At 56.3% G+C, this 14,583-nt stretch overlaps 1 protein-coding gene across 2 annotated transcripts in view; it reads right to left on the bottom strand.

Moving 5' to 3' along the window:
- Nucleotides 1-6,022: 6,022 nt before the first annotated feature.
- GRK5 (G protein-coupled receptor kinase 5) overlaps nt 6,023-14,583 on the bottom strand; it is a 233,900-nt gene continuing 225,339 nt past the window's right edge. For both annotated transcript variants that reach the window (XM_084995690.1, XM_001928584.7), the window contains 4 exons: nt 10,733-10,870; nt 9,799-9,936; nt 9,025-9,156; nt 6,023-6,700 (listed from right to left, as the gene is read on the bottom strand). In XM_084995690.1, the coding sequence (XP_084851816.1) occupies nt 6,602-6,700; nt 9,025-9,156; nt 9,799-9,936; nt 10,733-10,870 (507 nt within the window). In that variant the 3' untranslated portion in view covers nt 6,023-6,601. The remainder of the gene's footprint in view (nt 6,701-9,024; nt 9,157-9,798; nt 9,937-10,732; nt 10,871-14,583) is intronic.

Here is a 14,583-nt window from a genome sequence, read left to right as displayed (position 1 = left end):
CATACCTGAGTATTAAGAAGACGTTTCTATCTCTGAACGCGGGGCCTGGAGGGGACGGCAGTGGGAATGGAGGCCCTGGCTTGACTACAGACCCTGGCCTGACATTCCAGGTTAAAGTCCTCTCCTCAGAGGTAGTTTGTGGACCAGCAGCTTCTCCTGGGAGCTTGTTAGAAGTGAGCTTGTTAGAAGTGCGGAGCCTGACCCAGGCGTGTACTGAATCAGAACCTGTAGTTTCCAAAATGCCCAGGTGAAGCTACGCTTCTGAAATATGAGAGGAGCTGGCCTAAGTCTCTGTGCCCCCTGGTTTATGCCAGGAGTGGGGGTGGGAGCTAATGCCCCCTGGACCTCCAGCTGGAGAGAGCAGGGGCTTTATCTGGTTTGGTTGTGAGCCAGAGCTCCCGGCATAGCAGGTGCTCAGTAAACACCTACTACCATGAGGGCTGAGAAGGGGGAGAACCTGCCTGCTAGCCCAGTGATCAGGCCTCCTTCCTGTGGTCCTCCGCCCCTGTCCCCAGGAGCCCTGACCAGCTGCAGCTTGGGTGCCCATCCCCGAGGGCCTCCCTCTCCTTCCTTTTCATAGTCGCCAGGGGTGGCAGGTAGATGCCACCAGCCCCATGGATCCCTTCCCAGAGGGATAGTGGCCTACAGGCCCTTAGTGCCCTGGGTGCCCACTTTGAGCCCCTCTGAAAATGGAGGCCATTTGGTCCCTCACTTACCAAGTCCATGGCTGTCTGGATGATGGGGGGGCAGGGCCGGGAGGGGTGCGGCTTGCCCCCCAGCCCACCCATTCCCCGGGAAGGGGCCATGGGGCTGGAGTTTCTCTCCCACAGCCCCTGTCCCAGAAAGACGGCAGCTGAGACAGGTGAGGGTTCTGCGTGGTGGTGGAAGTCCCAGAGGAAGCTCTATGGCCAGCAAGAGAGAACAGCCCCTGTGAGGAAGGGTGGCCCCGTCCTTGTGAGGGGGGCCCTGTTCAGAGGCTCATAGGGCTCCCTCCCCTCACCCCATTTTCTCCAGGTGAATCTCCCTCAGCCTCCTGCTGACCAGGTTCCCCAGCCCGCCCTATTGCTCACCAGCCCCCCTCTCTCAAATTCCTAAGCCCCCCTATAAGCAGAATCCTGCTCAGTCCTTTTCTTTCATTAGGAAAGACACCTGCTCTGGGAGCAGGAGTGGGGGAGTAATATTCCAGTTCCTACCTTCCCTGTGAGACGGGCTGGCTGGAGCCTTGACCCCCAGCTCAAGGTCTCCCCTCAGCCAGGCGCTGGGAGTGCACCTGGGCTGGGCTGAGGGTCTGATGAGTGTGGGTCTAGGACCCCCACCCTGTCCTGAGGTCAAGGATCAAAAGGAGTCCAAAGACAGCAGGGCAAAGTCCTCTATTCTGGGTATCACACATGCCCCCTCCCCGAATCTTCTGGAACCCACCTGCGCCGTGCAGGTGTCATCCCATTACAGATGAAGACACTGAGGCTCAGAGTTAAGTGGCCACTCAGGCTCATACTGAGGGTCAGTAAGGGATTCAAGCCCAAAGCCCTGCTTGTTGTACCACAAAGCCAAGCAGATGGGGTCTTGGGACTTAGATTGGGACCCTGAAGTCTGAGGCTAGTGACCAGTTCTAGCATGTGGCTGGCTCTGTGTGGCCAAAACGGCCAGAAGAGCATGAGTAGCCCACCTCTGAGTTACGGCCTCTGTCAGGTACAAGCAGGTGGAGGGGCCCGGCCATCAGGTTGTCAGCAGCGGCTCAGGCCCTCTGGTACCACATGGCAGGACACTTCTGGAGCCCTCTGCTGGGTTTGGGATCAGAAGCCAGTCAACGTGGAAAGAGATTAGGCGGTCTCCTTAGGCCCTGCCTACTGGCGCTGGGCCATCTGTGGACAGGTCAGTGTGGACAGGTCAGGATGGATAGGGTGAGGTCAGCTTTAGGTGGGGCTGAGCCACCCACCCACCCACCCAAAGGAGAGATTAAAATTAATTCAAAGACTGAAGCAGCAGGTCCTGGCATCTTGTAGGCAGCTGGCCTCTGCAGAAGGAACAGAACAGCACAGCGGAAGGAAAGAAATGCAGTGTATTTTCATTAAGGAATTTATTTCTCTTAAAAAAACAACAACAGTGGTTCGATCTAGATACAGCAGCACTGTGACATATTTGACGGAACATACAAAGGTTCAGAGCAGCAGGAGAACAAAAGCCGACATCTTCGGGAATGACCTCCCAAATGGAACTATTTTTATTCATCAATGTTAAAATATCCCTGAAAAACAAAATAGAAACCTTTGGATACTAGTAGGATTATTATTTTATCACTACCAACAGCCACTAAACTCTTCTAATTGAGAACATTTGCTTTTGATCTATTACAAAAATGACTTATTGATGGGCTAGGAAAAGACATAGAGATTCTTCTTTGGGGAGGTGTCTTTCCCTCCTAAGGAGAGCCAACTTTTCAAATGTTTTAACCAGTGTCCCCAGCACAAGCTTTTAAAGTTAGAGCAGGAGTTCCCATTGTGGCTCAGTGGTTACTGAACCCGACTAGTATCCATGAGGGTGTGAGTTCGATCCCTGGCCTCACTCAGTGGGTTGAGGCTCCGGTGTGGTGTTGCCGTGAGCTGTGGTGTCGGTTGCAGAGGAGGCTCGGATCCCGCGTTGCTATGGCTGTGGTGTAGGCCAGCGGCTACAGCTCCGATTCGACTGCTGGCCTGGGAACCTCCACATGCCTCAGGTACAGCCCTAAAAAGACAAAAGGCCAAAAAAAAAGAAAGAACAGATGAGGCTGCTGCGCCAGAGCAGCGTCTGACCCACACTCGTTGGAGCTTCAGTAGCTGGGCTGGTTGGTTGTTTGTAAAAGTTGTCACCATGGCCTCACCATCGTGGTCTGTTGTGATCAGAAAGCAGCAGCTCTCTGCTGTTGATGACTCACAGTTCTGGCACATGGAAATGCGCAAAGATGTCACACCACTCTTTCCCTACAAAGGTTGGACCGTTAGACAGTCCTATTGCAGAACGTGGAGCTAGCGAATAGGAGACAACCAGAGAGGTGGCCCTCGGATGCTCAAGCACACAGCAGCGTGAGAGGAGAGACAGCTGTCACTCTGACTGGCCTTTCCTCTTCATCTTGGTGGACTTCCGGCGGTCCCCCTGGATGCTGTTCCCTTTGGCGAGGCCTGGGATGCCAGGTTCCCTTGGTACTGAGGTCGGGGCCCGCAACTTGCATGAGAAAGTTGGTGGGAAACGCTTTGGGAAAGGACATGGACATGGGGGCCCCTGGCTTCTCAGAGGGCAAGTCCTCAGCATGCTAGGGCTTGCTAGGTTCAAGGGCAGGCAGCCGTGTCCCTCTTGTGCCTTCTAGGCTAAGGCCATGTCCACATATGTGTCCCCAGAATTGCCATTTGCCCCCATGGGCTGCCAAGAAGTGTGCATACCCCAGGCCACACCACCTGCTTCTGAGCAGCACGGCCTCCAAGCCCGAGTGCTCTGCTTTGCTAAGAGCCGTGCATTTTGGGAAATAAGCCTTCCTGGGGCTTGAGACAGAGCAACTCTTAGCCCCTGGGCAAGTGAGCCACCCTCCCAAGAAGCATCGTGGTTTAAAAAGTGATGTGCCCAGCCTGGAAAGACCAGAGGATGAGCTGATGCAGGTGGCGGTGCCATCCTCGGTGAAGGTGGGCTTGGGTCACCGTGAACTTATGGAGCTTCCCAGAGGCTCGAGAAGCACTCACGGGTCATGGTGATCATGGCAGAGACCACCTCTGTCCCACTGGGACCGCAGCTTGTCTCCTGAAGTGGAAGCAGAGACGATTCTGGAAGACCCTGCGTCTCACCTCAAAGGCACGAAGTCAGCGAAGGTCCGGTAAGAAAATGTCACACGTGGAGGAAGAAAGGCTCTTCCATGAAGAGCTCAAGTGCAGTAAGAAGATTTCAATCCACTTGCAACCTGTATATGCCTGGACAGGTGGATAGTGGAAAGTTTTTGTTTTGTTTTGTTTTGTTTTAAATTAAAAAATCTTTAAAATGCAGCTATAGAAAACAAGCTGGAGTAGAAGTAGGGGGAGGGCTCAGGGGCAGGACCTGTCGTGACTGGGGACCCCAAGGGGCTACCTTTCAGGCACTGTTCTCAGTGAAGACGCCCTTTCTCTGTATGAAGCAATGGGCCAGAAAGAAGAGGAGATTTGCAAAGGCCGGTGGCTCTGACCCCGTGTCCTCTGGGGGCTCCAGGGACAAGTAGCAAATGGGAAGATTCCCATTATCTTAGGCGCCACGGAGAGCTCTGCGCCGCAGCATCTGTGCTTCTCGCGCAGAAACACACTGAGCAGATTTAGGTTTTCTCTTGCTCTTTGGGGATTCGCTACTGCCAACGGACAGGCTTTGAGCTGGAAAGAGACTGGTCTCTTCACACCGGGGGGGAAAGGTTGGGGTTGCTGTAAATTGGGCAAAATGACCGAACTCCTGGACAGGAGAGCGGTGACTGTCCCAGGAAGATGACTGTCCTTTTCATTAGAAAGGACAATCGGGAAGACCTTGGGGATCTGAAAACACTGGTCAAAGAGCTTTCCACTTCGTGGCCAAAACTGAGTGTGGCTGTTTGTATGCATCTTGTATTCAGCCCTAGAAAGGGAAGGGAAGCAGCCTCGGGGACCAGAGCTGGCCTTGAGGAAAATAATGCCGCACATTAAGGGGTCTGAGGGAGGCCCAACCTTTTCTTCTCTCGCCTTTGTTTGTAAAGTGGCCTCAGGATGGTCAGTGGCAAAGGTCAGGCCCTTGTCTGCCAGTGTGCCCTGGGACCCAAGTGGCAAAGTCTGGGGAAGGAGCACGGGAGTTGGGCCGCAGTCACACGCTGGCTTCTCTCCTCCCAAGAAGTTCAGGCTCCAAGGCTTCGGGGAGAAGGAGGTCTAGGAAGATCACATCCAAACCACACCCACGCCTAAGGCTGTGCTTGCCACTCCGCAGGGCGCAGCAGAACCCACCTGACAAGCTTTTTAAGAATGCAGATTCCTGGGCTCTACTCCCAGAGATCCCATTCTGTAGGTTTGGGGTGGAGCCCAGAATCTGTATTTTAATAGGAGACATCGCTGTAGGAAGCAGGGCGCACATGGGGAGAGACCCTGGCAGGTGACCAGAGGTCCAGAACAGGTCTGACTGGGGATGTGGATTTGCCCCTTGTCACCCTGTGGAGGCAGCAGGGGAAGGCTGGCAACTCCCTGGGGCTGGATGGCCAGGCTCAGAGGGCCCGGGGGCTGCCTTTAGAGGCTCTGGTCTGGCAAAGCCACCAAGTCCTCCTGGGGCTACTTGGGCCTGAAGCTTTGAGATGCCCAGTTAGAACTCAGCTCTGCCCCACCTCTCCCAGAAGTGACAGTGAGTTTGTCTTGGGCTTCTTTGGTGGCCCAGCCTCTCCTTGGGCTCCCCTTTGCTTGTAGAGCCAACCCCATCCATCCATGCCGCCTGGCCAATGAGTCTGTGGCTCCTCACGAAGCTCTCAAGACCCCATGACCCTGTAAACACTCAAGGGACGTGCCTGGAATCCCTGGGCAAGCCACTCTCCCCGTCTACAGACACTTCAGGGTTGACCCTACGACCCCTGCTCCCTGACACTCCCATGGGACATCAGAGTTTCAAGCTCTTGGGTTTCCATGACTACTCATCTTTGCTATGCTTTTCTTAAAAATGGAATAAAACAATCCCCAAATGCAAGCCTCTTGAAAACACACTGGCTTTAGCAATCAGAACCTGTTCAGAAAGAGGCCCAGACACCACTGTGCTGAGAGGATCCTTAGATCCACGTACCGGCCACCTTCTAGAAGGAAGAGAAGGAAGAGGAGGCAGAGGCCAAAGCAACAACAGCCTCACACGCCCCGAAAGGAAACGTGCACACCTTGACAGAGCTGCCCCGGCAACTCCGAGGACCCCAAAAGAAGACATTCTGGCTGGGGGTGAAGTCTCAGTGGGTCTTTGAGCTCTTAATTCAGATTGTCCACAAGCCAACAGAATGGTGATACCAATGCGAGGGTAAAGTTAGAGAGATGGATACACCCAATCCTTTAAAGGTGAAATGTGAATCATCTTCTACATTTAATAAAAACACTTTCTCATTTGAGGCTCTTGGAAGTCTTGAGTCACATTTTTTTTTTTTTTGTAAACCCCCCACCCACCCCCTCTAAAATGTCAAAACACATGGCTTAGCAGTGGCTGCACAGAAAATATACACCCTCAAAGTCTGACTTTCATTTAAATACAAATATACAAAATGTAAACTGAGACAATAGAGAAATTTACAAAACTTTTCTTTAAAAATAATAAAGACAAAATTCAGTTCTAGTTATGACGCTATTAAAATACGTGCAAGTTGTGGTATCCAATTGGAGTTCTATTGCAATGTTCAACAGAGACACGGCCGATCCACCTCGGCTTGAGGGCCGCCTCCGAACACAGAGCTGAGTGGGAATCTCTCTGAGGAACCTGGAGGCCCCTGGTCGCGGGAGAGGACGCCTCCTTCTCCTGCTCCTGGATGGCTGTCCCGTCCGCCCCGCCAGAGCGGAAGCTCCACCGGTCCCAAGTCTGCTTCGAATGAGAAGGGTCTAGGCTGGTCCCGCCATGGACTTCAAGGCCAGAGCTGCAACTAGCTGCTCCCGGTGGAGTTTGAACTGACATGGTTTGAATTTATGTGGTGGTTAAAACTGGCCTTGGAGTTGGGTGAACTCTTGGAATTGTTCTGATGCTGGGAGTGGGGTGAGCAGGGAGGAGAGAGAGAGAGAGAGATGGAGAGAGAAAGTTGGTCATTTAGAGTCCAGCTCTGGGGCCCTCACACCACAGGGGCCTCTGAACCTGAAAGAAGATGGGGCCCTGGACCATGGAGCAGCTCCTTTCCTTGCTTGCTGCTGCCTTTTGCATTCTCCCCGTGCAGACCTGGGGACCACGAGCTGCTGGTCCTCAGGACTCCTGGCCCCCTCCTGGCACCCCGTGGGCGAGGGTCCCTCACACCACAGGAGAAGAGAGACCCAGAGTGTCTGCTCCCCTGGGGGTGGGGGTGCCAGCCTCTGCCCCGAGGCCGCTGTCTTCCACCTCCCTCAGCCTCCTCCTTGCTCCGGGCAGCAGGAATTTCCGTCCTGGTTTTTCAAGTGGACAAACTGAGGCTGGGGTGGTTCAATAAGCTGCTGCCCGTCTGAGGAGGGTCAGGGCCTGGTTTGAACCCGGGCCACGAGCTTTCACAGCAAATGCTTGTCCCAGGGCCTGGGGCCGTCCTGTCCCCCGCCCCATGTTGGAGACAGAGGTCATTTTTTTTTTTTTTTCTTTTTAGGGCTGCTCCCATGGCATATGGAAGTTCTCAGGCTGAGGGTCAAATCGGAGCTTCAGCCACCAGCCTATACCACAGCCACAGTAACATGGTATCTGAGCCACTTCTGCAACCTACACCACAGCTCATGGCAATGCCGGATCCTTAACCCACTGAGCGAGGCCAGGGATCAAACCTGCAACCTCATGGATACTAGTCAGGTTCTTAACCTGCTGAGTCATAAGGGGAACTCCCTGAAACTTCAATTTTACTTGATGGAAGCATTTTAAAATTATATTTTTACAGTAAACAGACAGGAGTACAATATGGAATAGGATGTGAAGCTCACATGAAGTTTTTAGACAAAAACTCGGTCTGCATTTTCTCTGCCAGATCCCTGCCCTCCTCCCTGTTATCCCAGGTCTTTCTCATGGGCTCACCAGCTGTGTGACCTTGGGCAAGTTCCTTAACCCCTCTCGGCCTCAGTTTCCTCATCTGTGAAATGGGGCGATAGGAGCACACCCTGGACTCACACTTCACTAAGCTGCCCCCAAGGAGGGATGTGGTTTCCCGGCTGAAGCTTCTCAAGTCCTGAGTTAATAGTCTAGCGCAGAGCAGGTGCTCAGTACATACTGGAGGAATGAAGGTCTAGCTGAATGAAGGTCTGGGGTTTTGTGGAGATTACATAAGAGAAGCCTTCAAAAAGCACCCAGCCCAGGGCCTGTCCACAGTGGAACACCATGAACGGCCACCACTTCCCTGTTATCCAAGCGGGAGGGAGCTGGGATTCCCAGCGGCCTGGGGATGGAGCTGCACCTACCTGCGCCTATTCATCCTCCTTGGGGGAGAGGCTGCTCCCTTCGTGGGGAGGAGGAAAGTAAGAAACCAGGGGCTTCCCAGGCTGTGGGATCAGAACGCTGGGGCCAAGCTTTCTTGTAGGGCTTGGCCAGGAGGTGGCGCTATTGTGGCCACCCTCTTGGAGGCAGGGTGGAGGTTAGGGGTCTCATTCTAGAAGGCCTGCCAGGTCCTTCCTGGGTTATTTCTTCCACCTGACTCACACCAACCCTGATCCAAGGACAGGCTCTGAGGGAAGAGTACCTTTTCCCAAGGGGCAGTCTCCTCTGGCTGAGGCACACAGCATCAAACTATGGGGGCCGCACCTTAGGAACCATGAGGTTCTGTGGGGATCGCCTCTCCAACACCAGTTCCCTGTGCCTTGTTATGTCAAATCTTTATCTACAGAACTTGCCTCCATCTTTACAATGGCTCTCAACCACGGGCACTGTGTCCCCAGGGATACTGGACACCTGTCTGGAGACTACTGGCCATGCCCGTGGATGCAGAAGTTCCCAGGCCAGGAGTCAAACACATGCCACAGCGGTGACAACCTTGGATCCTTAACGCCCTGTGCCACCAGAGATCTCCATGGAGACATTTTGATTGACACATGGGAGTGGGTGCTACTGCCATCTATTGGGTGGAGGCCGGAAATGCTGCTAAAGACCCCCCAAGGCACAGGTCATTCCCACGACCCAGGCTGAGGGACCCTGAGACTCTGATGAAGCAGCTGGCCTGCCCCTTCTGCGCAGGGGACCCATCAGCCAGTGGGTTCAGGGCACTTCAGACAGGCTGCCTGTCCCCCCTAGGCCACTGCTGCTGTGGGTCTCCCAAGCCCACAAATTGGTCTCTGTCTCCTGGAAAGGCCAGGCCTGGGGGTTTCCCAGAGCAGAGGCTGGGACAGCAGGGTGGGGGGTAGGGGGGGAGCTTACCTGACGCTTGAAGAGCCTGTGGAGCAGCCCTTTCTTCGGTGGTTCCGGAGGGTGGCTTCTGTTCAGGTCCGGTGAGAGGGTACCGTTAGGTCCAAACACGTTCAGCTCCTTAAAGCACTCCGTTTCTATCATCTGGAGAAGCAGTCAAAACACGGGGGGTGTGAGCGGCTGCATGGGTCATCTTGGGTGGAAAGGAATCCCAGTGGGCCAGCCCTGGCTGGCGCCGTCCTCAGCCTGGTCCTCAGCCTGCGGGGGCCTCCACCACCCTCCATCTCACCAGGCTGACACCTGGCAGCTCCCCGCCTGCCCACCGCCCCTCCTGGACAGCCTTGCAAGCCGCCCTCCCTGAGACAGCAGAGCCGGTCATGGGGGGGGGGGGGAAAGGGGAGGGGAGGGTGAGGGGGGTGGGGGGTGCTTATCTTCCAGCCCCGAACCCACCTCCTCCTCCACCCCAAAGCTGCAGCCCCCTTGCCCCATCATTTCCATCTCACTCGAACCAGCTAGAACTTGCCCCAATTCTGACCCCCTTAAGCACTCGGCTGCTGCCCCATTTCTCTTCTTTCCCGGCCGAACATCTCCAGAGTTCTCCGGACAGGCCGTGTCTGCCTCACCTCCTATTCCCGTCCCGCCAGCTCCTGACCCGGCACCACACCATGTCCCCTCCACACCCCACCACACCCCAGTCCAGCCACAGGGACGCCCACCCAACTGTCCCTCTCCTGCCCCCGCTGCACCCTCCCCCCGGGGCGAAGCCGAGGACCCCGTGGTGCTCACCTCGCTCTGCCACGGGATGGGCACGGAGCCCGTGGAGAACTTGGAGTAGAAGTCGTCGTCCGTGTGGTCCAGGTTGACGCCCTTGACAGTGGAGAACTGCTCGATGTCCAGCACATCCTTGCAGTACACGGCCCGGGGCTGGGAGGGCAGGGCACTTGTCACCGGGGGCCCTGCCCAGGGCTCTGGGGGCCCCCGGCCAGGCCTGGGGGTCTTGATGGGAAACAAGGGAGGTCTCCCAGGGCCACCCTAGCCCTGGGAACCCGAGCTGCCCTCACTCAGAGGTGCCAAGAGCCCCCAGTTGGAGTGATGAGAGCTCAGGGCCCCCTCCCGCTGTCACTGCCCCACACAGGCTGTGACGGGGAGGTCCCAGGAAGACTTCACATCAGAGGCCAGTCAGAGGTGGTGGGTCAGCATGCAGGCTCTGCAGCCACAAAGACCTGGGCTGGGGTCCCAGCCGTGGTGCTTCAGCACTTTGGGAAAGTCACACATCCCCTGAGGCCTCAGTTTACTTGCCTGCATAATGGGGATAGTGGAAGCACCTGGCCAAGGGGCTGTGTATGGACGTGGCACTATAACCGCAATGATTTCTTTTATCTCACTGGTCTGGGGCTGCTGTGCTGGGACTGAGAGACAAACCCGGGCCCTGCCCTCTGGGAGTTCAAGGTTAGTCATAGGGGTCGCCCAGGGGGCTCTGAGAGCCTGGGATTCTGGAGATGAGGGCTTCATAGAGGGGATGATGCCAGGCTGGACGCAGAGGGAGCCCCCAGACTTAGAGTCCTGCTGCTGGAGGCCAGGGGTCCTGCTATTGGAGGCCGGGGGTTGCCCCCTGCCCCCTGGGTCTCCACCCCACCCCAGGGCCCAGCATAGATGTTGAGCGAAGTCAAAAGTGGTAAGTAGGTGCATAGGCTCGATCCAGGCTGGGGAGGCTACTCACATCCGGAACAAAGGGAGGATCCAACATCCCAGCTTCTAAGCGCTTGAAATTCATGTTCCTGAAGAAGGGGTGTCTTTTGACCTCTGCAGCCCCCTCCTCCTGGCAGCCCAGCCTCTGCTTTGCATCTTTGGTGAGCAGCTGTGACAGGAAAGTCCCATGAGGACACGCCTGGGGCTGTTCCTCCTGCCTGGAGGCCCGAGGGGCCGAGGGGCTTGGAGAGCCCGTAGTTATCTCCCTCTCACACGTGTCCCTGAGACCCCCGGACATCCGTCCTCTCACCTCCATGGTGCCTGCACCACTCCAGGTACCCAGTGGACACTGCCCAACCCTGCTCAGACCTCGATTCGGCCTCCTGAGCTGCGCTGTGCCTGGTGGTCCCACATTCCCAGGGTGCTCAGATGCCTGGTCCCCAGAGAGCAGGAATCCTGTTGCTCCCCACGACTGCGTGTCCAGCGCCAGTGCCTGCCTGGAGCTGGTGGGATCTCTTCTGCTCCAGGTCAGCTACGAAGGGCAAGGGCTCGTCTCTAGTTTCTCTCATTCATTTACTCAATTCACAGGTACACTGTAGCCTGGTACCCAGTAGGTCCCGAGAGAGAGGATGCTGAGGGTCTGGCCTCAGCAAAACCATGTTCAAAGGGCCCATCAAGGCAATACAGATATGACACCAAGGTGGCAGAGGAACAGGGACTGGCTGCAGGCTGGGGGACCGGGAGGCCTCCTGGGGAGGTGGCCTTTGAGACAGGCTGGCGAAGCAGGGAGAACACGCTGGAGGGACCTGCATCAGCATGAGCAGAGCAGCAGGGACGCTCAGGGTGTGCTTGGGGAACACTGGTCTTTGAGTTTGAGTGAAGGCTGAGTGCGACGGACGGCTCAGGGAGAAGGAGACTGGTGGGGGACAGGGATAGAGGGTCCTGAAGGCCAGGTCTGGAGGTGGAATTTTAATCCCAAGGTAGTGGGGAGCCAAAGATGGTTGGGGTAGACGAATATCCTCGTCACAGCCAAAAGGCAGGACACTTAATAGAGGAAGAGGCTGCAGCAACAGCCAGCCGGCCAGATGGGAGGAAGGTGTGAATGAAAGATGTGGGAGGGGGGGGAAAGGGAGGGGAGGGGGAGAGGGAGGGGCGGGCCTTAGTGTGGGAGGGGCAGGGCCGCCACGCCCCTCCCCTCAGTCTCAGGCTCCAGCCCCAGCTTCTCTCTCCTGCCCCACTGAGCACTGCACCCTGTATACAGTTGCAATCTACTAAGTGTCTGCTTTGAGTATACAATCAAGATGAGTGGCCTGCCTGCACCTTGGAGGGAGTCCAGCCCTATCTTTCACCAATATTCTGGCATCCTTGGCACTTGTTCATTTAACACGCATTTGCAGCTTGCCTCAGAGCCATTGGCGGGGGGCGGGGGGGGGGAGCTCCTGGGGCTTATGGTCTGGAGGGTAGCTTTGCTGGGACAGTCCCCCCCTAAAAAAAAAAACAACAACCCACTAAGGAATGAAAGGGGGCAGCAGGGCAAGCACCAGGTCACAGCCTTGAAGGGACTAAGCCATTTGGTCACTGACCACCCGGCATGTTTCACCCCAGGGCCAGCAGCTTGGGGCCTCCCTTGGCTGTCTTCCTGGGGCTTTGCTCTGCTCACAGAAATCCCAGGAGGCCATGGACCCCAAAGCCTGCAGGGGCTGGCGGCTGGCCAGACAGAGAACACAAATGAGGGCTATAAAGGAGAGAGGTAGGCTGGGTGGGCTGTGTCAGGCGGCCCATCAGCTCCTGCCAGCCAGCAATGTCGGCCAGTGTCCAGGGCTTCTACTTTTTTTGAGAGAAGCCAGAAAAATCAAAGTTTTTTAATGTGAATTCAGCCCATTTTAAAGTCTTGGCAATTAGCCTATTATTCACCTCTTTCTAAAACACTGCGCAAGCTGAAATAAATGCCCACGTACCCGCTGCTTGTTTGCAACCTGGGCATCAGGTCAAGTTGATACATTCAACATCAGGTATGGACCCGGAGAAGCGGGAGGGAGAGAAGCTGTGAGTTGAATGGGGTGCAGGCAGAGAGGGCTTCTGGTGAGAGTGAGCTGGCTACGGGGCCGGTGGGGAAGGACCAGTGCTGGGACTCAGCAAGGGCCTAAGAAAGTGGGGGCTGAGGTCTGGGCCCAGGGATTGGACCCAGGGGACAGTGCGATGAGATGCATGCGTTTCTGGATCCCAGGGGAGGGGGGTCTTGTGGCTGCCAAAATGGAATGGGGGGTGGAATCTGGGGGCGGAGGTCCAGCTTCCTTGTTGTTTGTAGCGAGGCCTTGTTCAGCAGGCGGGGCCGGAGCTGTCCGGGGCCTCCATGGTTTCCTTATAGTCAGGCCCTGCCATGTCCCAAGCTGGTGTCCCTTGGCAGTGACAGCACAAGCCTGGCTGCCAGAGCAGATGGGCTGGGGTTAAGGGTGTAGAAGAAGCCAAGACCAGAATCTCAAGACTCCAGGGTCATTTGTAAGGAGACAGAACAAGGCCAGAGGCCTCCTAAGGTTCTTCTCGCTGAGAAAGATAAGGGGACCTTGGTCTGACACTTGCACCCACAGGCTGAGGTCTGCCTGGAACCCCAGGCTCAGCTGTCGCCTTTCCTTCAGTGACCACCAGGAGGCAGCAGAGGAGCAGCAGTGCCCCTGGTCCTGGAGCGCCAAAGCCGATGACTGTGGGCAGGGAGGGGGCCCTCTGTGGCTCTCTGTCCTCTCAGCATGTCCACGTTGCCATTGAGGATCTCTCAAGACCTGCTTCTCTGAATTCCTGACCCTGACCTGGGACAACTGGGGATGCTCTGACCTTCTTCCACCCCTCACCCAATTAGGTCCCACTGGATAGATGTCTGGTTGCGCCGTCACCAGGTATTGTTGCCTTCCCCCCACCCCAGTTTTCAAGCATCGCTAGGACCCCACGTGTCCATGTACCTGCCTTTTGCTGCCTTGCTCCTCTTGTGCCCCCAGCCCCAGCTCTGGCCGCTGTGAAACCCTGTTTTCTTAGAGGCGCCCCAGCTGCAGGCAAGTGCCCAGCTGCAGGCCGGCCCTCATGGTCTGGGTGTGTGTTTGCCTGTGTACACGCCATCCTCCCTCAGGGTCTCACACACACACATGCAAATGACAGCTCTATGTTCGGTTCCTCTCCCTTAGGAAGTGGTCAGGCGGCAGCTCGGCCCAAGTCCTTCTTCCCCGCCTCTGTGACATCAGACTGAGGCTGGTAGAGAAAGCAGTCCGGCAGGGGCAGATGGCTTTAGGAGGGCAGACTTCTGGGCAGGGGGAGCTATGCCAGGTGGCTCCTGGGCCCCTAGCAGTGCAGCCTCTGGTCTTCTAGAAGCAGGAACTTCACTACTTTTAATCAGATCCCTGGGCTGCCCTTCTGTGATTCCAGCCTGATTGTTTATGCACAGGATTCAGACATGGGGGAGGGAGGGCAGACCCCAGGGCCAGCGGCCTCTGCTGCTCCCATGCAGTGTGATCCAGGGACAAGAGGTGCCCCGCACCAGTGCTCAGTCCCTTCCTGTCCCTGTGTGGCTGGCATTAGAGGGCAGCTGCCTATGGTGGGAGTGCCAGCACAGCTGGACCTGTACCAGAGGGAGGGGGCCCAGGGGGCACAGGTGGGAGCCCGAGAGCCAGGCAGGAAGGGAAGGGGCCCACCTGGGTTGGTGGGAGGGGCCGCAGTCACTCACTGACTCTCTCCCAGCTCCCCCGTTTCTTTTTCTGGCCTCCGCATGCAGTGGGTTGATGTGGGATCTCAGTTCCCAAACTAGGGATTGGACCCAGGCTGTAACAGGGAAAGCACCAAATCCTAACCACTAGCCCACCAGGGAACTCCCCCTCCCAGCTCCACTTTTGATGGCTC

This window comes from Sus scrofa, chromosome 14 (genome assembly GCF_054392235.1).
Source record: "Sus scrofa isolate SSC_HxYL_T2T_F1_AM1 chromosome 14, Sscrofa_HxYL_maternal_Yorkshire_Landrace_v2.0, whole genome shotgun sequence".
NCBI classification, from domain to species: Eukaryota; Metazoa; Chordata; class Mammalia; order Artiodactyla; family Suidae; genus Sus; species Sus scrofa.
Note: the sequence above shows the minus strand (reverse complement) of the source record. Positions and strands in the feature narration are given on the sequence as shown.